Source organism: Muscardinus avellanarius (assembly GCF_963383645.1).
Source record: "Muscardinus avellanarius genome assembly, chromosome: 7".
Taxonomy (NCBI): Eukaryota; Metazoa; Chordata; class Mammalia; order Rodentia; family Gliridae; genus Muscardinus; species Muscardinus avellanarius.
Window position 1 is genome coordinate 520268 of NC_137793.1, and position 25158 is coordinate 545425.

Consider the following 25158-nt stretch of genomic DNA (forward strand, 5'->3'; position numbering starts at 1 on the left):
CTGCAGGAACTCGTGACCAGCGGGTTCAGTGGGCAGGAAGAGGACAGTGGCCTCCCTATGTGTTTACAATACCCAATGTCTTGGGGCTGGTTTTTCTACACGTTTGGACATTTTTGTTTGTTTTGCGGCACTGAGGATGGAATCCAGGGGCATTCCAACTCCTAGCTACATCCCCAGCCCTATTTTTTATTCTATTTATTTAGTGGTACTGGGATGGAACCCAGGAGCTCTCTACGTCTGGGCTATACTCCCAGACCTATTTTATATTTTATTGGAAACAGGGTCTCACTAAGTTGCTGAGAGCCTCACTAAGTAGCTGAGGCTGGCTTTGAACTTGTGCGATCCTCCTGTCTCTGCCTCCCAAGCACTGGGATTACAAGCGTGAGCCACCACGCCCGGCTATTCTTTATTTTTTTGAATCAGAGTCTCATTGAGTTGCAAAGGGCCGCACTAAGTAGCTGAGGCTGACCGAGAACCCCGATCCTCCTTTCTCAGCCTCCCAAATGCGGGGGTGACAAGCGTGCCCACTATGCCCGGCTTCCACTCTCCCGTTTGTGTGTGCGGTGCTGGGGACTGAGCCCAGGGGCCTCTTTCTGAACTGACCCAGCTGGATGGCATCCCTTTCGTGGGCATCTCTGAAAGACAGCAGTGGTGTCCCACAACCCTGTCCTGGAGGGACAGAGAGAGCCAGCGTGGCTGCAAACCATTCACGGGCTAGACGGCCATGACGTGGAAGAAACGGAAAGCCGGTGACAAGGCAGAAGCCTGTGGCTAGACTTCTCTGAGTGGGCAAAATGTGCAGAGACGTGTCCACGCGAACGCTCACTAAAGAGCGGCCTGTCAGAGGAAGACTAGCGACCGGCTGGACTGGACGGCTCCTGTGGGCCAGGTGCCCCCTCCCCAGGGGCCCTGTCCTCAACTACTGGGCCTATGAACAAGTGGCTGTTACGGCAAGGAGAGCCGCGGCGCTGCTGTGTGCCAAAGCCGCCGTGCTGTGGCCACGGGCTCTGTGGCCTCCCATGGCACCGGTCTGTTCTGCACCACGCAGTGCGATCGCCCAGCCCGAGTCTCCGTCCGCTTGCTACGGTCAAGGTGCCTGGTCATCGGTCCATTTGGTCCTTGGGAATTTGTCTGTGCGCAAACAATTCCCACTTGGCGGGCAGTTTGTGCCCCTCCCAAGCCAGACCGAGGAGACCTCAGAGCGGACGACTAATAATGCTCCCAACAGCCCTCCACAACTTAGACCCTGTTTCAGAATAAGAACAAAATGGGGTTGGGAGTGTAGCCAGGAAATAGAAGGCCCCCGGGTTCCATACCCAGCACCACAAAAAATAAAATTAAGAGCCAGGCATGGTGGCACACGCTTGTAATCCCCGTACTTGGGAGGCTGAGACAAGAGGATTGCCGCTTCAAAGCCAGCCTCAGCTACTTAGTGAGATTCTGTTTCAAAATAAAGAATGAAGCCGGGCGTGGTGGCGCACGCATATAATCCCTGCTCTCGGGAGGCTGAGACAGGAGGATCACACAGGTTCGAAGCCAGCCTCAGCTACTTAGTGAGGCTCTCAGCAACTTAGTGAGACCCTGTTTCCAAATAAAATAGAAAATGGACCTGGGAGTATAGCCCGGAGGTAGAAAGCCTCTGGGTTCCACCCCCAGTACCACCAAAAAATAAAATAAAATAAAAAATAAAGAATGAAAAATAGGGCTGGGTGTAGCCTGGAAGAAGAATGCCCCTGGGTTCAATCCCTGGCACCACAAAAATGAATGAATAAATAAATAAATATAAATAAATAAGTAAAAAAGTAAAAAAAATAAAAATAAAAATGAGAGCTGGGTGTGGTGGTGCATGCTTGTAATCCCAGCATCGGGAGGGAGACCGGAGGATCTCAGTTCTTGGACAGCCTCAGCTACTTAGTGAAGCCCTTTGCAACTCAGTGAGACCTTGTTTCAAAAAAATAAAGAATAAGAGCTGGGCGTGGTGGCGCACATTTGTAATCCCAGCATTCAGGAGGCTAAGACCAAAGAATCGCGGTTCAAGGACCGCCTCAGCTACTTAGGCTCTCTGCAACTTAGTGAGACCCTGTTTCAAAATAAAGAATAAAAAATAGGGTCAGGGTATAGCTCAGAGGTCGAATGTCCCTGAGTTCCACCCCCAGATCACGGTTTGTGGCCAGCCTCAGCTACTCACTGAGGCTCTTTGCAACTCAGTGAGACCCTGTTTCAAATAAAGGATAAAAAATAGGGCAGGGGCTGTAGCTCGGAGGTAGAATGCTCCTGGGTTCCACCCCAGATTTGCAAAATAAATAAATAAATAAGTAAATATTTTTAAAAATGGAGGCAGCCAGCAGATGAAGCCCAACTATCAACAGGAAAGCAGCCTCCAGCTCCGCCGGCACCATCACCACCGCCTCGCCCATCCACCAGGCATCCAAGGCAAACAGGACCCGCCCCGCCCATCCTGTGCCATCCCCACGCGCACCGCCTGATAGAGCAGCAGATGAGTCCTGTTCATTAACGACATGAAAACACCGGAAAGCCACAGGTCCTGGTGACCTTCTCGTCTAGCTTCCACAGACGCAGGCCTACTTGCCTGACCTCCGCCAGCTTCTCCGACTCTTCTCAATGCCAGAAAAGGATGCTACATGTTTCAGGCTTTGCTGGGGAAAACAAAAACAAAAAGCACACACCCAGCAAAAGTTCCCAATCCTCTGGCCGGCCCTGGGAAAGCCAAGCTGCACATAAAGACACGCCCGCAACATGGCGTGATCACACCGTGTCACCAGGCCAGGGCTACCGGCGAGGACCGCACCGACCCCATCGCGCCACTGCGGCCTGTCACTTCTCACACTCAAAGCCTGTGTTCTTCAGGACCCATCTGACTCCTGGGAGCACAAAAATGTTCGGCCTTTAAATGAAAAAACCCAAAAGCTAAAACTGAAAAAGGGCGTACACTTGGACTGGACTGTCTCAGGGTTGAGAACTGCCCAGCTACTCTTGGAGAGGCCCTGGCCTGTGCCCTCAAGTCTTTTCCCTCCTGCGCTTTCTCTCAGTATGTTGATGACCTTCCTCTCAGACACGAGACTCTTGAAGGCTGTGCCAAAAAAGCAGGCTGGCTGGACACTGCGGTTACTAGGTCTCTAAAGGGTCCAGGGCCCGATCTGCCACCCAAAGTGGAGGGTCTGAGATTTGCCATCCAGAGAGAAATCAGGCTGTTGTGAGTAGGAGAGGAGACAGCCCGAGCTTTCAACAAGCCGGGACGCCTCTAAAATGTCCTGAGCACCGAAGGGCCTGTCATACACGACTCCAAACTTTGCTGTCAAAGAAAGCTCTTTTGTGTTGGAAAACAACAACAATGACCATAAGCAGGGCGTGGTGGCGCACACTTGAAATCCCAGCATTGGGAGGCTGAGACCGGAGGATTGTGGTTTGCAGACAGCCTCAGCTGCTTAGTGAGGCCCTCCGCAACTCAGTGAGACCCGGTTTCAAAATAAAGAATAAAAATAGGGCCGGGCGTGGTGGCGCACGCTTGTAATCTCCGTGCTTGGGAGGCGGAGACAGGAGGATGGCGCAGGTTCTAAGCCAGCCGCTGTTTCCAAAAAATAAAAAAGTATAAAATAGGTCTGGGAGTGTAGTCCAGAAGTAGAAGGGCTTCCAGGAACCCCAGTACCAGCAAAACAAACAAACAAACAAACAAAAAAGTAGGGCTGGGGGTGTTGTAGCTCGGAGGTGGAATGCCCCTGGGCTCCAGCCCCAGCCCCGAAAAAAAAAAAAAAAGGAAAGAAGAAAGGCACCAGTACGTAGGGATGAGAGAGATGTAAAGAAGGTGTATGAGTATGAGAAAGTTTGGGTGTATGAGTATGAGAAAGTTTGGTAAAAAAAGATAAAAGGAAAGGAGAAAAATAAAGTATCTTGTATGGTAAGGTAAAGTTTATCCTGATAGTGTCCCAAATGGGAAAGGAAGGAATAGGATAATATCAGAAGGCTAAAGGACGTCGAGAAATTGGGCAGAGCCGGGCGTGGTGGGCACGCTTGTCATCCCAGCACTTGGGAGGCCAAGACAGGAGGATCCAGGTTCGAGGACAGCCTCAGCTACTTAGGGAGGCACTCAGCAACTCGGTGAGACCCTGTTTCAAAATAAAGAATAAAAAATAGGGCAGGGTTGTAGCTCGGAGGTCAAATGCCCCCAGGTTCCATCCTCTGAACCACAAAGAAAAAAAAAAGTCCCGGTGCGAATGGGTTCAGTGCCCCACAGGGAAGAGCCAAGGCTCAGCGCAAGATGATTATGCTTTAAATTAGCGTCTGTGTATGGCGCTCTCTGACACGCCCGGCACGGTCCAGGGATCAAAGAGCAGAAAGAGCACGGCACAGCCGGCAGGCCCCAGGTGATGCCAGCGTGCCAGACAAGAGGGTCAGGGGTAGGGGTCAGGTTTAGGGTTGGCAGCCTATGAGGGTTAGGGTCAGGGGTAGGGTCGGCAGGCTATGAGGGTTAGGGGTTAGGGTTAGGGTCAGGGGTTAGGGTCAGGGCTAGGGTCAGGATCAGGGTTAGGGTCAGGGTCAGGGGTCAGGGTCAGGGTCAGGGTCGGCAGGCTATGAGGCCTCAGCCCTCAGTGAGATGCTGTGAAGTAAAGGTGGGACGCGGGCTGGGGTAGCTCAGAGGTGCAGTGCCCGGGTGCAGGCCTCAGTACTGAAAAAAAAGACGGGGTCTGAGTCAGGTTGCGGGTCCAGGTCTGCAATCCCAGCACTTGGGAGCTGACCAGGAGGACTGCAGGTTTCAAGGCCAGCCTCAGCAACTTAGTGAGACTGTTTCCATGTAAAAAATGAAACAGGATTGGGGATGTAGCCCGAAGGTAGAAGGAGCGCCTGGGTTCAGCCCCCAGCACCAGACTCTCTCTCTCTCTCTCCTGTCTCTCTCGCTCTCTCTCCTCTCTCTCCTGTCTCTCTCCCTCTCTCCCCTTTATCTCTTTCTCTCTCCTGTCTCTCTCTCCTGTTTCTCTCCTGTCTTTCTTCCTCTCTACCCTTTCTCTCTCTCTCTCCTGTCTCTCTTGCTCTCTTCCCTCTTTCTGTCTCTCTCCTCTCTCCTCTTTCGCTCTCTCTCCTGTCTCTCTCCTCTATCTCTTGTCTCTCTCTCCTCTCTCCTGTCTCTCTCGCTCTCTCTCTCCTCTCTCTCCCTCTCTACCCTTTATCTCTTTCTCTCTCCTGTCTCTCTCGCTCTCTCCTCTCCTCTCTCCTGTCTCTACCCTTTCTCTTTCTCCTCTCTCACTCTCTCTCTGTCTTTTTCTCCTGTCTCTCTCCTCTGCCTCTCTCCTGTCTCTCTCTCCTGTTTCTCTCCTGTCTTTCTTCCTCTCTACCCTTTCTCTCTCTCTCCTGTCTCTCTTGCTCTCTTCCCTCTTTCTGTCTCTCTCCTCTCTCCTCTTTCTCTCTCTCCTGTCTCTCTCCCTCTCTCCCCTTTATCTCTTTCTCTCTCCTGTCTCTCTCTCCTCTCTCCTGTCTCTCCCCTCTCTCCTGTCTCTCTCTCCTGTTTCTCTCCTGTCTTTCTTCCTCTCTACCCTTTCTCTCTCTCCTGTCTCTCTTGCTCTCTTCCCTCTTTCTGTCTCTCTCCTCTCTCCTCTTTCGCTCTCTCTCCTGTCTCTCTCCTCTATCTCTTGTCTCTCTCTCCTCTCTCCTGTCTCTCTCCTCTCTCTCTCCTCTCTCTCTCCATCTCTACCTCTCTCTCTCCTCTCTCTCCCTCTCTACCCTTTATCTCTTTCTCTCTCCTGTCTCTCTCGCTCTCTCTCTCCTCTCTCCTGTCTCTACCCTTTCTCTTTCTCCTCTCTCACTCTCTCTCTGTCTTTTTCTCCTGTCTCTCTCCTCTGCCTCTCTCCTGTCTCCCTCTCTTCTCTCTTTCCTGTGTCTCTCTCTCCTGTCTCTCTTCTCTCTCTCCCCCCCTCCCTCTCCCTCTCTCCCCCTGGCGGGCCCGGTGCAGGTGGCAGGTCACTGGTGCGGCCTTTGGTCTCTTCCTGTTGTACGTCTCGGTTGTGCAGGAAGCAAGTGTCCCTGGCCACTGCCCAACAGGCCGCCTCACCAGGCCTGGAGCCCGGGCACGGCTGACGGGCGGAACCCTGGAGGCCGAGGAGACCGGCCTCGTCTTTACGTGGATTACCAGTTATGTCAATGGTCTCCCAAGTTCGTTTGCCATTTGCTTGAGAGAAAAGATGAGGTTCCTCCCTCTGAGGCCGCATTTCTTCTTCCCCTTCCTCTTGGGTTTCTTCTGGTTTGTTTGGTTGGATTCAACCCAAAGGTGTTCCATCTTTGAGCTATACCCCAGCCTTATTTTACTTTGAAATAGGTTCTCACTAAATGCTGAGGCTGCCCTCTACCCTGCAATCCTCTTGTCTCAGCGCCCCCAAGTGCCAGGACCACAGGCCTGCGCCACCGCATCTGAGTTCTGCTTTCTTCCCCTCCCTCTTTTTTTTTTTGGTGGTCCTGGGGGTGGAACCCAGGGGCTTTCTACCCCCAGCCTACACTCCCAGCCCTATTTTATACCTTATTTGGAATCAGGGTCTCAGAGTTGCAGAGGGCCTAAGTAGCTGAGGCTGAACCGCGGTCCTCCCGTCTCAGCCTCCTGAGTGCTGGGATCGCAAGCGCGTACCACCCCCCGCCCTGGTGTGTTTCCACATTACTGCCATGTCTTGTCTTTGAATTTTGCCAATTTTATTTTGGTTTATTCATGTCTCTTCCAAAAACATATAGCTAAATTTGTAGTTTTTCTCTCCTTTTGACAGCCTGCGTTTAGCCAGTGTCGATCCCTTCACTCTGCGGCCTGCAAGATACGCCCTTTGCTCGCACGTCTCATGTCACTTTCTTTCAGATAACCCTAAGGCTGGTTTCTAGCTTTTCTTTGCACTCACTGATTTAGACTTGTCCTTCTTTCCCTCCCCCTTCCTTCCTTCTTTCCTTTTCTTTTTTGGGCTAGAGATTTAACTCAGGGGCATTCTACCCCTGAGCTACACTCCAGCCCAATTTTATCTCCTATTTGGAAACAGGGTCTCACGAGGCTGTGGAGGACGTCACTAAGCCGCTGGGGCTGGCCTCGGGCCTGCGGTCCTCTGGCACGGCTCTTTAACTTTTTTCTTCTTTTTCCCCCAGTGGGGGATGGAACCCAGGGACATTCTACCTCTGAGCTACACCCCCTGCCCTATTTTTTATTCTTTCTTTTGAAACAGGGTCTCGCTGAGTTTCAAAGGGCCTCACTAAGTAGCTGAGGCTGTCGTGAACCGCGATCCTCCGGTCTCAGCCTCCCAAGTGCTGGGATCACAAGCGTGCCCACCATGCCCGGCTCTTTCTTTACCTTCCTTCTTTTCCTCCCTCCCTCCCTCTCTTCCCTTCTCTATCTCTCTTCTTTTTTTGTCGTACTGGGGATTGAACCCAGGGGCATTTTGCTTCTAAGCAACGTCCTAACCCTATTTTTCATTCTTTATTTTTATTATTTATTTATTTTTGTGGTACTGGGGGTGAAATCCAGGGGCATTCTACCTCAGAACTACACCCCCGACCCTATTTTTTATTCTTTATATTTGGAAATAGGGTCTCACTAGGTTGCCGAGGCTGGCTTCGTACCTGTGTGATCCTGCCTCAGCCTCCCAAGCACCGAGAATACAGGCGTGGGCCAGCATGAGCTATCTTTTCAGGTTCACCCTGCCTTCCCAAAGGCTCTTCCTTCTCTACTCTTTCAGGAAGGCCGGATCCTAGGCTGATCTGCTTGGCTTCTAGCTCCTTCCTGGTGAGCAGAGGGAAAGGGGACTCACTGTTCACAAAGAAGAGAAAAATCCTCAACTTGCCTGGGCGGGTGGCACACACCCAGAATCTTGGGAGGCTGAGACAGGAGGTCCACAGGTTGCGTCCAGTCTTAGCACCTTCGCAAAACCCTGTTTCAAAATAAAATACAAAGGGCCAGGGTTTGCCAGTTCCTGAAGAGCATGAGCAGCCCTGTATGCTCACCCCACCCCAGGACTTAACACTGAGGAACTTTATTACATTGCATGGTATCTATATAAGTATATTTTTGTAGTACACAAGGGGAGTCCACCTCAGTGCACTTGAAAATAATAAAATAAGTGCTGGCGCACGCTTGTAATCCCAGCATTCAGGAGGCTGAGACAGGAGGATCTCGGTTCGCGGCCAGCCTCAGCTACTTAGGCCCTTCGCAACTCAGTGGGACCCTGTTTCAAAAATAAAGACTAAGCCGGGCGTGGTGGCGCACACTTGTAATTGTAATCCCAGCATTCAGGAGGCTGAGACTGGAGGATCGCGGTTCGGGGACAGCCTCAGCTACTTAGTGAGGCCCTCTGCAACTTAGTGAGACCCTGTTCCAAAATAAAAGAATAAAAAATGGGGCAGGGGGTGTAGCTCGGAGGTCAAATGCCCCTGGGTTCCATCCCCAAAACCCGCCAAAAAAAAAAAAAAAAAAAAAAAAGAAGACTAAAATATAGGGCTGGGGTGCAACTCAGAGGTAGAATGTCCCTGGGTTCTATCCCCAGTACCACACACACAAAAATAAATAAATAACAAATAAAATTTAAAAAAGGGGCTGGGGATGTAGCTTGGAGGTAGAAGGCCTGGGTTGAATCCCCAGTGCCGCCAAAACAAAACAAAAACCCAAACCCTAAGCTAAGTGTGACCTGGAGAAGGGCAGCGCGTGACTGAGGTATATATGTGTTACTGGGACTGAGCTTGCTGCGGCCATGCTGCCTCCAAGATAAGGCTCCCAGCCTTATTTAATGTCATCTTGAAACAGGGCCTGAGTAGCCGAGGCTGGTCTCCAACCTGCAGTCCTCCGGTCTCAGCCTCCCGAATGCCGGGATTACAAGTGTGCGCCCCACGCCCGGCTGTACCTAAACTTTAAATAAAATAGACTACAAAGAATCCAGTTCTCCTGAGCCATCTAATCATCTCTCATTAGACACCAGAATGCAGCTGGGGCCAGGCGAGCACGCAGGTGTCTCTGGTGACGTGAGCTCTAGTGTGACATGTCCTCGCGTGACAAGGGCCACTGCGGCCTCCACACCAGCCCCTCCACGGTGCCACGAAGAAAGAGAGCCACGTGAAGTCCCAAGGAAAGAGGACGACCCACGTGCCGGCGGCCCACGGAGGGCAAGAGATGCAGGCGGTTTCAGACTAGCAAAATACTTTTATTTTTTATAATGATAAGACAAGGAAAGTAAAGAGGTCTTTTTGGTTTATACCGGAGTTGAGGGAAGTAGGATATGAGGATTAATAGGATTTTACTTCTGATGACCATAAAAAGTTAACAATACCAATGTTCATGATAAAACTTATCATAGCTCCCCCAAACTCAAATATAAAGGATCATAGTTTTTAAATCTATAAAAGTAAAAAATATACAGTCAGAAGCTCTAACGCTTAATCCATCTTCAATATAAAATTGTAAACATTTATTTACACAAAGCACATGTGTATAAGGAAAGTCCGAGCACCCTTTCTTCTGAGTCATGACTGGGGAAGACGGGGATGTGCACAGAGGCGGACATCTCCTCCCGATGCCCCAGGCCAAGTTCATAAATAAACCCCGGCAGCCCGGGCCCAGGAATCACATTTTATTGCTCTAACACTGCAGCGAGTGAGTGCCTGCCGCTGGAGCCCGGGCCTCACAGCCGGCCTGCTGCCCTGTTTTTGGTAGAAGACCTGCTGGGGAGTCACCCTGCTCCCGGGGCGGGGAATCTGCTGTGGGGCGCTGGCTCCGATCCATCCCCTCCGAGGGTGAGACCGAGCTCTGGGGAAGGCAGGGGTAGTTAGGGGACGTGCCCTACATCACCAGCGGGGCACATGGCTATCAGACGAGGATCTGAGGTTCCAAGCACCCCAGGGGAAAGGCACTGCTGGTGCCAAGTACTCGGCACACGCACCCTCGCGTGTGTCCGTGGCTCCTTTTACATGGCTCCGCGTCAGGACGGGGCTGCGCCTCCTCCACACCCCTCGGCAGCAGCCTCCTGTACGACCACCTCGCCCTCCCTGGTTTCCCTCCCACAGCCACACTGGGTCCTGTGGGCTGCAGCTTGGCTACGTCCAGTAACTCCTAGACCTCCAGAGGATCCCCATGAACCTTAGGGTGTTAGTGTTATAAAGCAATCTTTCAAAGTGCAAGTCTCCCGAGGCCGTGGCGGACGCCGCCCAAGGCGTTCTCTCCCCTGGGCTGCCTGCAGCTCCACCCCCAAGCCTGTGCCAGGCCAGGGTTCCCCAAGGACTCTTAATGACTTTCCCTCCTCCACCACAGCGACCCGCTTCCCACTGTGCTGGAGAGGAAGGAGGGAGGCGGAACAAAAGGTCGTGGGAAGTGAGGACGGCAGAGGACTGCGTGCCCAGCACACAGCACCTCGCTCGCCCCACCCTGCACGCAAACGGCCCGGAGGCTGTGGATGTGGGCTGCAACTTGAGGGTCCTGGAAGGGACACAGGCCCGCTCGGCAGGGCCGTGCCCTCCTCAGAGAGCTGCCATGAACGGGTGGGAAGAGCGGGGTGCTAGGTCTCCAGGCCACCGAAGCCATGCCGACCATACCTAGCCTCATCTGTAAAAACCTCTTAAGAACTTTTAAAAAACCTTCTCTGTGCTACAGACTGCGAAACAATTCTGCTATTTAAAGTTTCAATAGAGCCTCACCTGCAGCACAAGGCACAGAGGACTGCGGCCCCAGGTGAAGAGGACGGCACGGATCTGCACGCTCCCTCACCACGGGGTCTCGTGTGGCTACTACTGTGTTTTTGGTCATCTGGGCAGGACGCTGCCCTCAGAACTCTATCCTGCAGCCAGGCTGGGTCAGCCCCACGGGCTGCCACCGCCGCCTGGGAGGCCCGAAGACCCCGACCGGCCTGGCCCGGGCGGTGGCTCAGGCTGCCCCGCCCAGCTCCCGGCGTCATGGGCTTTTGGTCCAAAGTAGTCGATCCTTCTAGCATCTGAGAACACAGCGTGTGACACTAGAGACGCCACAGACCCGTCACTGAGAGCCGAGCAGGTCGTCCAGCTCACTCATCCACTCCTCAGAAGGCCTGTTCTTCAGCAGGGAGTCGATGAGGTCGGCGTGCCCCGCCATGCTGCTCAGCCCGCTGCTGCCCGGCTGCCCGCTGTAGGGGAAGGGCAGCTCCTGGCCCGCGGTCCGCACGGGGTAGGCCTGGGCACAGTGCAGCCCCGGCCGGCTGCCCATCTGGGGACCGGGGCTCTGGCTGAAGGCCCCCAGCTCCGGTGCTGCGGGGCTGAGGCCAGACATGCCCTGCGGTGGGGCCGCCTGGGCAGGGGCACCGGTCCTCTGCTGCGCGCCCCCCGGGGGCAGCCCGGGCCTGCTGGGCATGGCCACCTTCAAGTGGGCCTGTGGCAGGTGAAAGCTGGAGACTGCCGCAAAGGAGCTTCCACTGCCAGTGCCCGGGGCTTGTCCACTCAGGCTCGAGACCCCCTGGTGTGGCCAGGAGGCGCTCTGGCCCCCCATGGCTGCTGGCACCCTGGGCACCTGAGGCTTCGTCAACCCGGAGGCCAGGGTCCCCTTGCTGTGCTGCTGGGAGAGGCTAGCGCCCCCCAGCGAGCTCTGTCCGTAGGCAGCTGAGACCGAGGTGCTCGGAGCCACGCTGGCCTGTCGTGGGAGGTGGGCGTGCCCGTTGGTGGCCTGTGCAGGCGGCTGGGCCACTATCTGGGGCATGCCGGAGGCCACGCCGTACAGGCTGTTCTGTGGCACGGCCTGGGGGCTGGTGAACTGCGACACGGCCCGGTCCTGTTGGCCTGAGTTTGAGGAGAGAGAGGAAACCGCAGCGTGTCCAGGGCCCACTGGCATCAGATTCCCAGGCTGCGGGAACACGCGAGGACAAGTGGCGCCGGAGGGGCCCAGGCTCATGGCCGGCACCGCAGCGGAGGGCCCTGGAAGACAGGCCTGTCACTCGAGCTGGCTCTCCTCGCCCAGCTGTACCCAAGCCCTGCTAGTGTTTGTTTTGAAACAGCGCCCCGCTAAATTGCTGAACTGCTGAAACTGGCCCTGAACTTGCGAGTCCTGATTCTCCTGTGTCAGCTTCCCTAGCACTGGCGGGACAGGCATGTGCCGCCACGCCCAGCTTTCGCTTTTATTTCTTTTCCTTTCCCGTTTGTCTTGTGGTGCTGGAATTGATTCCAGGTGTGCTCTAACCACTGCGCTAAATACCCAGCCCTTTTCTTTGAGACAGGGTCTCACCAAGTTGCCCAGGCTGGCCTCCAGCTTGTGACCCTCCTGCCTCGGCTCCTGAGGAGCTGGGATCACAGGTGAGCACCCGTGCCCAGCTCACACGGGCTGCTGCCTGCCAGCCCAGGGCCTGCCTTTGGGGGCAAGTCATCACAGGTGTGTGGGTCCTGGGGACGGCCGACTGGCCAGTGGAGCTGTGGGGCCTGCAGAGCTGGAGGGCACCAGGGCGCCCCAGGGAGGCTGGGGCTGCTCAGGTCACTGTTGGGCAGGGCAGGAGGGCCGTGTGCAGACGCTCAACCACACCCAAGATGGTGGAGGGAGGAGCCCGTCATGGCAGACAGACTGCCCACCCGCCCTGTGGCAGCCATACTGGAGGGGCAAGGGAGGCCCTGATCTCCAGGACTGGCCTGGTCCTCGGGCCCCAGCAATGACCATGTCACACCACTGACCAAGACAGGTTTCCTGGGAGGAGAGTCACTGTTTGGGGTCAGCCACACCTCAGCACTGTCTTCCCTCCTCCTTTCTCTACTAGCACCCAAATAAACACTGGGCTGAGGAAGAAGGGGCAGTGTCTGCTCATGCCCGTCAGCGGCCTGTGGCAGCGTGAGTGGGATTCCGGCAGGCCATCAGCCAGGCCCAGCTGCCTAGACATCTGCAGACCTCGACTCCAGGCACCGCCTGCACACCCATAAAACCCAACTAATCACACCATCCCAGGCCTTGGGAGGCTGAGACAGGAGGATCGTGTTTGCTGACAGGCCCTCTACAACTTAGTGAGACCTTATTTAAAAATAAAGAATGAAAAATAGGGTGGGGGTTGTAGCTCAGAGGTAGAATGCCCATGAGTTCCAACTCCAGTACCATAAAACAAAGCGGAACAAAAAACAAAACAACCCAACTGACCACTGAGCAGAGTTGCACACGCTTGTGATCCCAGTGCTTGGGAGGCGGAGACAGGGGAATCACAGGTTCAAGGACAGCTTCAGCAACCTAGCAAGGCTCTCTCTGATCTAGCAAGACCATGTTTCAAAAAAATAAAAATAAAAAAGGACTAGTGGTGTAGCTTGGAGGTAGAAGGCCCCTTCTCCAGTGCAATACACACACACAAAAAAATTCAGATTGATCTCCAGAACATATGTGTGGCTGTGGTCAGTTTTCCTGGGACACTTTAAAGGAGGGTCACTGACTGAGGAAGAGCCAGGAAGGTGAGGCCGGCCGAGCATATCTCAGCCATGAAAGCTGAGTCTCGGTGCTTCCGGCTGCCCTGGCTGGCTGCCGCTGCCTCTGGCCCTCCTCTCCTGGAGCTCGCACAGCCAGAGCCAGGTCCTCCAACAGCCCAAGGCTGCTCTGAGAAAGCGAATCCGGGCATTGGCACCAAGCAGCCAGGAGCTGAGCCTGCCCGAGCCCACGCCAGGGCCCGCCACCCTCCGCAGTCCCTCTTGCCCCTTACCTGCAAACTGTCCAACCTGCGATGGGAAGCTGCTTTGTGTCGGGTCTTGGTACTGGGGGGGCGGGCGGGTCAAATGGCGCTGAAACTGCTGTTTCTCCTAGAAAATGCCAAGAATGACAAAACAAGCCAATAAAACCCATGTAAAACAGGAACACAGGCACACGGCAGCAGAGGCAGGTCAGAGAAGAGCAAAGCGTCCAAGTCGCTGCAGACAGACTGGCTCCCGTGGGAGCCAGACTGGGGACTTCATTTTAGGGTTTTAAGAAAATAGTCTAAACCGGGCGTGGTGGCTCACACTTGTAATCCAGCACTCGGGAGGCTGAGACAGGAGGATGTGGGTTCAGATCAGCTACTTAGGCCTTCCACAGCTTAGTGAGACCCTGTTTCAAAATAAAGAATAAAAAATAGGGCTGGGGGTGTAGATCGGAGGTAGAATGTCCCTGGGTTCAATCCCTAGAACCACAAAAAAAGAATAAATTAATTAAATTAAAAAATGGCTTGGGGGTATAGCTTAGGGGTAGAGTACTCTGGAGTTCAATCCCCAGCACTACAAAAATAAGAGGGGGTGGGGATGGGGTGTAGTTCAGAGATAAAATACCTCTGAATTCAATCCCTAATATGCATGTACGTACGTAAGAGGTCTCTCTTACACACACACACACACCCATGCACACCCACACATCTGAAGCTGAGGAGGTTGGGGATGGAGACTTATGAGCACAGGGCTTGTTTCTGGGTGATGGAAATGCTCTAATATAAATTGTGGTGATGGCTGAACAACTCTGAAAATACTAAAATCTACTATTTCATTTTTATCCCCCTCCCTGAACTGTAGCGTTTAAATGGGTAAACTGTACCTATGTAAATAAAGGGGTTAGTTGGGCGGGGTGGTGCAGATCTGTAATCCCAGTACTTGGGAGACTGACTCAGGAGGATTTCAGGTTCAAGGACAGCCTCACTGAACAAGGTGCTCAACAACTTAGCGAAAGCCTGCTTCAAACTAAAAAACAAAACAGCTGGGCTGGAGCTCAGCCCTAGACTACCCCTGGCTTCAATCCCTAGTACCACCAAAAAAAAAAAAAAATTAAGTTAAAAAAATAGGGCTGGGGCCCGGCGTGGTGGCGCACGCTTGTCATCCCCGCGCTTGGGAGGCGGAGACGGGAGGATCGCGCAGGTTCAAAGCCAGCCACGCTGGCTTAAGAGACCCTGTTTCCAAATAAAAAAGTATAAAATTAGGTCTGGGAGTGTAGCCCAGAGGTAGAAGGGCTCCCAGGAACCCCAGTACCACTAAAAAAAAAAAAAAAAAGGGCTGGGGGTGTAGCCTAGTGGTAGAGTGCTTTGATTTAAAATCCCCAGCACCACTAAACAAATAAATAAAACAGTCATTTAAAAAAAAATAGCAAGCTGGGTGTGGTGGCACATGCTTGTAATCCCAGCCCTTGGGAGGCTGAGACAGGAGGACTGTGGTTTACAGGCAACCTCAGCTACTTAGTGAGGCCCTTTGCAACTCAGTGAAACCTTGTTTCAAAATAAAGAATAAGGCGGGAGTGGTGGCGCACACTTGTAATCCCAGCCCTTGGGAGGCTGAGACAGGAGGATCGCATAGGTTCCAAGCCAGCCTCAGCTACTGAGTGAGGCTCTCAGCAACTTAGTGAGACCCTGTTTCTAATAAAATATAAAATTAGGTCTGGGAATATAGCCCAGAGGTAGAAAGCCCCTGGGTTCTACCCCAGTACCACACACACACACACAAAAAAAAAAAGAATAAAAAAATTAGGGCTGGGGGTGTAGCTTGGAGGTAGAATGCCCCTGGGCTCCATCCCCAGTACTGAAAAAAAAAAAAAAAAAAAAAAAAAAGTAGAACTGAGTCCAGCCATGGTGATGCACGCTTATAATTCCTGTACTTGGGAGGCTGAGACGGGAGGATTGTAGGTTCAAGACCTGCCTCAGAAATTTAGTGAGACCCCAAGGAACTTAGCAAGACCCGGTTTCTTTTTTTTGTTGTTGTTGTTGGTACTGGGGGTGGAACCCAGAGGCTTTCTACCTCCGGGCTATACTCCCAGACCTTTTTTATATTTTATTTGGAAACAGGGTCTCACTAAGTTGCTGAGAGCCTCACTAAGTAGCAAGGCTGGCTTCGAACCGTGCGCTCCTCCTATCTCAGCCTCCTAAGCGCGGGGATGACAAGCGTGCCCACCACGCCCGGCAAAGACCCGTTTTCAAAGTAAAAAATAAAAAGGCAGGGGGTGTAATCTGGAGGCACAATGCTGCTGGTTCAATCCCCAGTACCAAAAGTCTCGGCAGCATGGGGCCCCACGCTGGCTACCTCCAAGCACTCGCTGCCCAGAGCCGGGTCCTGCGTCCACGATGCAGTAAAATACCAGCAGTGTTGGCGTGCGCTCGTGCTGTGGGGAACCACACTCCCCGCTCCGGTGCCAGCTCACCAGCAGGGGCAAGGAGCTCAGGTCGGGTCAGAAGCTGCACCCGGCGACGCGGGAAGACGCCCTCACACGCAGGGCTTCCCCAGGTGCCTCTACGCACCCCCGAGTGACACAGCACGGCTCTGACCCAGGCCGCCTCTATCGGGAACGGGGAACGGGAACGGGGACGCCCGCTTAAACTCTCCCCTCCCACCTGCTCGGCCAGCAGGTGCTGCTGCCTCTGCAGGAACTGCTGCTGCTCCCGCTGCTTCTGCTGGTCCAGGAGCAGCTGGTGCTGCTGCACGACGGCCTGCTGCTGGCTGCTCAGGTAGGCGGGGCTGCCATGGGCGCTGGCCACGGGCACGGCGGGCGGCCGGGGCCCCACGCTGGCGGCTGGGGCTGGCGCAGGGACGCTGGCAGCACTCTGCTCCTATCAACAGAGGTGAAGGGCCTGAGTCAGGCGATGATGGGCCCAGCCCCCAGCTCCGCAGGAGCCACAGCCAGGTCGTACTCGAGGCTCCCCCTCTTGATGCTGGGACTCTGCGACCTGTGAGCCCCCGGCAACAAGCATGCCATGGGGAGAGGGGCCCAGTACCACAACAGTAAAAGATAGGGCTGGGGGGTAGCTTGGAGGTGGAATGCCCCTGGGTTCCATCCCCAGTACCACAAAAAACAAAAAACTGCTATCAGCCAGGTGTGGTGGTGCACACTTGTAATCCCAGTACTTGGGAGGCCGAGACAGGAAGATCGTAGGTTCGCGACCAGCCTCGGTTCCTTAATGAGACCCCAGCTCAAGGGATTCTGAACACTTGTCTGAAAGGTGGCAAAATCGCAAAGCCTCTAGAGAGCACATTATTTGTGATCATTAGTGCAAAGCACGGCCACAAGCGACTTAAGTTGTGTGGCACAGGAGAGACACTAGACTCAATGTTTGTGTCACTAAAATCAAATTACATGAGGGAAGTTTACCCTATTTTTGTTTATTAAACATTAACACTGGAGTGGCAGATGCCTGTAATCTCAATACTTGGGATCTGAGACAAGAGGATCACAGGTTTGAAACCAGCCTCAGCAACGTAGCAAGACCTGTTCAAAATAAAAAATAAAAAGTAGAGCTGGGGCCGGGCGTGGTGGGCACGCTTGTCATCCCCGCGCTTGGGAGGCTGAGACAGGAGGATCGCGCAGGTTTGAAGCCAGCCGCGCTGCCTTAAGAGACCCTGTTTCCAAAATAAAAAAATAAGATAAAATAGGTCTGGGAGTGTAGCCTGGAGGTAGAAGGGCTTCCAGAAACCCCAGTACCACCAAAAAAAAAAAAAAAAAAAAAAAAAAAGTAGAGCTGGGTTTGGTGGGACACCTCTAAAATCCCAGTACTTGGGAGGCTGAGACAGGAGGATCACAGGTTGGTAGACAGCCTTAGCAAGTAGTAAGACTCATCAATCTAGCAAAACCCTGTTTCGAAACAAAATTTTAAAAATTGGAGCCAGGCGTGGTGGCGCACACTTGTAATCCCCTTCCTGGGAGGCTGAGAGAGGAAGATCACACAGGTTCGAAGCCAGCCTCAGCTACTTAGTGAGACCTTGTTTCCAAATAAAATATAAAATAGGTCTGGGAGTGCAGCCCGGAGGTAAAAGCCTCTGGGTTCTATCCCCAGCACCACACACAAAAATAAATAAATAAATAAATTAAAAAAATAAAAATTGGGCTGGGGTATAGATTACAGGTAGAATACCCCAGCAGTTATTTCTCAGTAGCAACAACAACAACAAAAACCTGGTTTCTGTTTTACTGTAAACATTTACATCCCCAAGGGATAAAAGGATGAAGAGATGCTTCTTTTCCCTCTATTCCACAACGACCTCAGGCAGGACTTACTTTCAATTTAGCCTGTAACCACAGGGCCTGCAAGGCTCTCAATAACTTAGTGCTACCCTGTTTCAGAATTTTAAAAAAATTGGGCTGGGGTGTAGCTCAGAGGCAGAATGCCCCAGGATTCAATCTCCAGTACCACCAAAATAAATAGATAAATACACAAATTAATTAAAAAATTAAAAGGTCTGGGGATGTAGTTCAGTGGCAGAGCGCTTGCCTGATGTGCCTGATGTGCGTGAAACCCTGAGTTCTGAACATTCCAAGTACCGAGTAAAGAGGAAGGGAGGCCGGCCGGCCAGGCACGTACCTGGCCAGGTGGCACCAGTGCCCGGAAGGGTATGTTCCCTGGCTTTGGCTTCATCAGGAACACGGGGCTCTGCTCGCTACTCAGGTGGGAGAGATAGGTCACCAGGGTAGGCTTGCTCTGGCCAGACCCAGAGCCACCTTGCCCACAGTCTGCTTTGTAGTGAGAAAGCGGCTTCGTGTTGCCGTAGTCCAGCACTGAGCCCTGGCTGCTCACGGAGCCCTGGTTCAGGCTGCCCAGCGGTGGGTGGCTCAGCAGGCTCGCATGGCTGGGCTGGAGGTAGGGGCCTCCGGGCCGAGGGGCGCTCTTGTTCACGCTCGGCATCATGAGCAGTTTGGGGTTGGTGAAGTCCTGCTTGTAGCTGGGAGGGCTGGCGGGCTTCTCCATGGGATAGGGGGCATCCAAGGGGCTATGGGAGGGCCCTGCCTGTTGCCAGGTGGACAGAGGGCCTGGGGCAGGTGCCGGGGCAGCCTGCTGTGGGCTCTGCAACATCTGCTCCCGCTTCTGCTTGGCGGCGATCTGCTGGAGCTGGTGGGCAGAGGACAGCTCGGAGGACCCGCCCGGGCCCTGGCCTGGCAGCACCACGCTCGGGAGGGCCCTTGGTGCGCTCTGGGCCTGGGCCGACGCCGGCATCAGGTTTGGACTGGGATTGTCTGGCCCAGGCTGAGCGGAGGCATGGAACAGGGTCTGAGAGCCCCCGAGGCTGGGGGAGTCTGTGCTCACAGGGGCGGACGATGGCCCCAGAAAGGTCTGCCCCGCAGACCCGGCCCTCACTTGTGGAGAGCCCAGCTGCTCTTGCTCGAAGGCTGCCGGAGAGAACTCCGTCTTGATGCTGATGTCCGCGGCCGCGGGGGGGTGTGCAGCAGGGCCGGGAGGCTCCGGGTCCTTCTTCTCCTCGAAGTCCTCTGTGAACAAGTCCTTCATGTCTTCGTCGGGCACCGACCTGTTCAGCTCCTCGATGAGCTCCTTCCACTCCTGCTCGTTGAGGTTGAGGTCGGGCATGAGGTTGCTCTGCGAGATGGCGCCGCCGGCCCCGGCGATCATGCAGGGCAGGTCGTCAACCGGCTCCTGCTTCAGCTCCTTATTCAGGCTCAGAGGAAACGGCTCGCTGGGGCTGCTGGCTCCATTCAGGTGGAGGCTTGAGTCAGCCAGACACTTTTTGTTGAGGGCGTCCAGCCCCAGGGAATGCTTCCCGCTGGCCTGGAGGGCTTCAGCCCCTGGCTTGTCGGGCGGGCCGAGGGGCGAGGCTGGAGGCAGTCCGTTGGCAGGCACGGCCACACCCAGAGGGGCCTCCCTGCGGGTCTTCTTGTGCCCAGGAAAGAGGTCCGCGTAGCCGTTTTGCGGGTCGCCATTCTGAGGGGAGGTGGCGCCGTCGAGGTTCCGCTTCACTGTGTCCTGAAGATGCTGAAAAGCAGGAGAAACCTAAGTGCGCAGCAGCGTCTGCACCCTGCCTGGCGCTGAAGCCAGGCCCACCGCCCCTCCTGCCGGCCTCTCCCCGCAGCTGCCGGCCAGCCTCGTAGCTGGGTGTCTGCAGGCCACACCGCTGCCACCACTGTCATCTAGTCTAGGGTTTGCTCAAGCCCAACGTGGGCCTTGGGCGCATCCTACCTGAGCCCAGCTGTCCCCCAGACCTCCCACCTAGGCCGACCAGTGAAGACTGTGGGCTTCTGCAGCCTTAACCTGGGCTCTGTTACTTCAAGAGAAGGAACCTGGACCAGCGCAGTCTCCTCCTCAGGCCGAGTTGTGGCCAGCCAAGCGCCCTGCTCTGCCAGACTGAACAGGCCTACTCCTCTTCCCCTCCTCAGAGCGGGAGGAGCTGGGAGGGCAGCCTACTGCACTCACGCCTGCACTCAAGCTCCCAGCACTGCAGCCTGTACTCGTACTCCCTCCCCACGCTGCCTGTTTTCACATCCTGCCGCAGCCTCCTCTCCTCCAGCCCTGCCCTCCCGTGGACTCCTGCCCTCTGGAGCCCCACTGCCTCCCTGGAGCGGGCATGCCTGCTCTGGCTCCTCCCCACCTCCCCACTCTCTCCTCGACTGACCTAATGAAGTCTATTTGTACTGGGCCTGGCAGCACACACTGTAATCCTAGTACTCGGGAGGCTGAGACAGGAGGATCACGGGTTCAATGCCAGCCTCAGTAACATAGAGAGACCCCGATTCAAAAAGAAACAATAAAAAGGGCTGGGGGTTAGCTCGGAGGTGACATACCCTTGGGTTCAACCTCCGGTACCAAAACCCAAACAAAACAAAATGAACGAAGCCAGCTGCAATTACTAGCTCCCGAGAGATCTCGGAGGAGCTGGGGTGGCTCTGAGTTGCAGAGAAGGCCCAGCACTCTGGCCAGAGCCAAGGCAGCACTGAGGCCCTTCCTCAGCCTCTCAGCCAAGCTCTAGCGCTCATTCCTTTCCCCCACTGTGCAAGATTTCCTTTTTCTTTTAACTGTTTACAGCACAGACCTCTAAAAATCCCAGCTGAACATTTCTTTATTTTTTTTATTATTTTTATTAATTTATTGTGGTACTGGGGGTGGAACCCAGAGGCTTTCTACCTCCGGGCTACACTCCCAGACCTATTTTCTATTTTATTTGGAAACAGGGTCTCACTAAGTTGCCGAGCGCCTCACTCAGTAGCTGAGGCTGGCTTCGAACCCGTGCGCTCCTCCTGTCTCCGCCTCCCGAGTGCGGGGATGACAAGCGTGCCCACCACGCCCGGCTGACTCTTCTTTAAATCTACATAAGGATGCCTAAGCTGGTTTTGGGTAAAGGAGTGCCTGGCCAAGGAAGCTGGAGGGTGGCAGGGGTGCGCAGCACAGCCTCGCACTCCTCCAGGGGCCCGAGGGTGGCAGCTCCACTTGTGCATCAGCTCGTCTACTTCCCGCTGCACCTAGAGGTGGGAGAGTAAATCCATCCCCAGGGAATAGAGAAAGAATGCCAGCGTGGTGGCGCACCCTTGTCATCCCAGCATTCAGGAGGCTGGGACAGAGGGTCCGGGTTCGTGGGCAGCCTCAGCTACTAAGTGAGGCCCTTCGCAACTCAGGGAGACCCTGTTTCAAAATGAAGACTAAAAAATCGGGCTGGGAGTGTAGCTCGGAGGTAGAATGCCCCTGGGTTCCAACCCCGATACCGCAATAAATAAATAAATAAATAAATAACCTTGGTACTGAGCCCAGGGACATTCTACTTCTTTTGTGAGTGTGTGTGTGAGTGTGTGTGTGTGGTACTGGGGATGGAACCCTTCTAACTCCAGGCTACACTCCCAGACCTATTTTATACTTTTATTTGGAAACAGGGTCTCTTAAGCCAGCTGAGGCTGGCTTCGAACCTGCGCGATCCTCCTGTCTCCGCCTCCGAAGTGCAGGGATTACAAGCCTGCGCCACCACGCCCGGCTGACATTCTACTTCTGAACCACACTCTCATCTCGTTTTTTATTTTTTGTTTTGAAACAGAACAGGGTCTCTCTCACTAGGCTGCTGAGTTTTGTTACATGGCGTGTGTTTTTGCTGGAGACTGAACCCAGGGGCGCTCTACTATGGAGCCACACCCAGTGCATTTTATTTTTATTTGGAAACAGGGCCACTACGTTGCAGAAGGCCTTTGCTAAGTTGCCGAGGCTGTGCTCAAATCTGCCACCTCCTGCCTCGGCATCCCAAGGACCGGAACACAGGCATGCACCAGCACGCGTGGCTGCCAATACTTCTTTGACTTCTGTTCTTGCTGTTGTTTTCTTTTGTTTCACAGATCCAGGTCTGGGCTGGTCTGTGGAGTGGGGACTCAGGGGAGATGGAAAGCTAGGGGTCGCGGCATTTGCTGAGTCAGCTGGCTAGCCCGGATTACGAACAGAACCGCTCTTTGCCCTAACGTTCTGAGAGCTGCCGCTCCCTCGTTCACCACCACATGCAGACCGCTGCAGATGAGCGTCAATGGAACAACTCGATGTTGCAATACCTATGCTTTTAGCCAAAGGAAACACTGGACAGTTTTTTTCAACTACTCACAAATTTAACTGGAATGATGTAGGCGGGGATGAGGACCGTGGAATGCAGTGGCCCTGGCAGATTTCTAAGCCTCAGGCCTTTGCAGGACTGTGATATGTGCCGGGCACCGTATGAGAAGCAAAGAGAAGTCGGTCCTGCAGCCTCATCTCGCATGTACAAAGAGCTGAGAAGAGTCTGAAGCACTTGGGAGCTATGTAAGAACAGACAGTGGGTTACGCAGCAGCACCAGGCCCGCTGCCGCCCCGTAACGCACAGCGCGCTCTCAGAGTACTGGACTGGTGGGCGTTAAGCAGAGGTCCTGTGGTAACTGCTCAGGCTTCTAGGGGACCCTGTTCTGGGAGATGACGCTGCCTGATGCCTGCCCGAGGGCAGCGTGCTCAGAGCCAGCCCTCCACGAAGGCCCCCGTGGGCCAGGCTCCAGCTCTCTCCTGGGGAGGCCGTGGGCTCCAGCAGCCATCGCCAATTTGCTCTGGCCGAGGCCCTGGGAGAGCAACACTGCGCTGAGTCAGGCTGGAGCAGGCCACACCTGTGGAAACAGATCACATCCTGCTGTCCACCCCCAGCAGCAGGCCAGCAATCCTGCCCCTCCCAGCCTCTCCACTTCCTCCTCCTCCCACCGGCGCGGCAATCCCAGGGTGCTCTGCGGCCACACTCACTGAAAGGTCAGCTCCCACTAGCTTCCACTCCCAGTGAACATATGTGGCTCTTGTGTGTGTGGTACTGGGGGTTGAAGAGGTGTTCTGCCTCTGAGTTACAGCTTCAGCTCTATTTTATGTTTTATTTTGAAACAGGGTCTCGCTAAGTGGCCGAGGCTGGCCATGTACCTGTGGTCCTCCTGATTTCAAGTGGGTGCATGGCTGGTACTCTGTCTCGAGTGCTCCTTCCACACAGGCAATGTCGCTCCTCCCTGGGATTCCTCTCAGCCACCCCAGGCCTCGTGACTGGCTTCCACCCCCAGGCCTCGGAAGGGCCCAGGAGGCTGCTGACTGGAGCGTGGGTGGTCTGTGCGCTGCTGAGCGCAGGGTACACTTGGCCTCACTCCCCGCCCCCGCCACTCAGTAAATCCACCTAGCTGCTTCCGTCCGCCTCCTTTTATATTTATTTTTGTGGTACTGGGGAAGGAATCCAGGGGCATTCTACCTCTGAGCTGTATCTCCAGCCCTATTTATTATTATTATTATTATTATTATTATTTGCAGTACTGGGGACTGAACCCAGGGAATGTCTATCTCTGAGCTATACCCACAGCCCTGCTTTTTATTCTTTATTTTGAAAACGGGGTCTCACTAGTTGCAGAGGGCCTCACTAAGTAGCTGAGGCTGGCTGCAAACCTGCACTCCTCCTGTCTCCGCCTCCAGAGGCTGGGATGACACGCGTGCGCCCACACTGGCTCGACCTTTCTTGGCTCCTCCCAGCCAGCGAGCACCCAGTCCTGCCCAGCCCAGCTCCTTAGTGACCCCCTTTTCGGTGCTGAGGAATCCAACCCTGGGCCTCGGAAGTGCTAGGCACACGCTCCCCCGGTTCACCCTTTGGCCTCCTGCACGCTCTGACTCCACCCCGAGTCCATCACTACCACCAGTCTCTCCCGAAGCCAGGCTCCCGGTGGCCCTGATCACACCCTGGCTGACTCTCAACGCCCTGCCCTTCGGTGGCTCCCTGGCCGGAGCCGAGCTGGGAAGTTAGCACCATCTTCCCACCACACCCAGGCTGCAGAGGGTGTGGCTCCCAGGCCTCCTCTCCTGAAACGAGTTGGAACACACCACACCAGAAATGGCGAGCTAGTCACTGTGAAGTGCCGGCAGGCTCAGCCCAGGCCGCGCTCTGGTTGCTTTCCCCAGACCTCCACCAGCTCTGCCTGCCGCTGCCACGCAGAGGTCCTCACAGCCCTGCCGGCTGCCTGCCACTTTTTGAGCACTGCTGACCTCCTTCCTATGTTTCTTAGTAGTATGCGTGGTGCTGGGGACTCAACCCAGAGGTGTTTTACCTGGAGATAAGCCCCAGCCCATAAATGTAAGTAGCTGAGGTTGGCCTCGAACTGTGATCCTCCTGTCTCAGCCTCCCAAGCGCTGGGATCACAAGTGTGCGCCACCACGCCTGGCTCCTATATATGTATTTTAAGTTTGGAAACAGGGCCTCCCTAGGTTGTTAAGAGCCTCACTAAATTGCTCAGGCTGGCCTCACCCTCCCAAGTTCTGCTAATACAGGCATGAGCAATCACACTCGGCTTATTTATTATTATTTATTCCCAGTTAATTATTGCAACTCATTCTTCCCAGTTAATTTGGATTCTCATTAAACTTTCAAAAAAACCTCGGAGAAAGCCAGGCGTGGTGGCGTACGCTTGTGATCCCAGTACTTGGGAGGCGGAGAAAGGAGGATTACACAGGTTTGAAGCCAGCCTCAGCTACTTAGTGAGACCTTGTTTTCAAATAAAGTATAAAATAGGTCTGGGAGTGTAGCCTGGAGGTAGAAAAGCCCTGGGTTCCACCCCCAGCACCCCCAAAAACAAAAAGCAACAAAAAACAAAACAAAACTTGGAGGATGCAAATCATGGTTCGTTTCCTGGCCAAGGAACCTCAGGAAAATGACAAGTGGCCTGCGAAGGCCTGAGCGTCCAGCCATCTTGCAAAGAGCCCTTTGTGGACGCTGGGATGTTTCAGAAGAAGACTTGGTCCAGCTGACCACACCCACCGTGACAGGGAGAGGAGTGCCAACGTGAGTCACATTCAAAGTGGACAGACAAGAGCCCTCCCGAGGCTCGGCACGAAGCTCCGTCGAGGCATCACTACAGGAAGACAGGCCGTGCCACCAGGACACCCCACACGCCAGGCTGGCCGGCCACACGACTCTGCAATTTCGTGGTATGTGGATGGAACCCAGGGGCATTCTGCCTCCGAGCGACACCCCCAGCCCTATTGTTTATTATTT

General features: G+C 54.4%; 1 protein-coding gene across 3 annotated transcripts in view; it reads right to left on the reverse strand.

Annotated features, from left to right (window-relative positions):
* Positions 1 to 10987: 10987 nt before the first annotated feature.
* MAML1 (mastermind like transcriptional coactivator 1) overlaps positions 10988 to 25158 on the reverse strand; it is a gene marked incomplete at both ends in the record, with an annotated part of 28037 nt that continues 13866 nt past the window's right edge. For 2 of the 3 annotated variants that reach the window (XM_080698191.1, XM_080698190.1), the window contains 4 exons: positions 10988 to 11895; positions 13641 to 13737; positions 16275 to 16490; positions 18237 to 19637. In XM_080698191.1, the coding sequence (XP_080554317.1) occupies positions 10988 to 11895; positions 13641 to 13737; positions 16275 to 16490; positions 18237 to 19637 (2622 nt within the window). Of the gene's footprint in view, positions 11896 to 13640; positions 13738 to 16274; positions 16491 to 18236; positions 19656 to 25158 lie in introns of all 3 variants that reach the window. The other variant, XM_080698189.1, reaches the window with a different exon arrangement.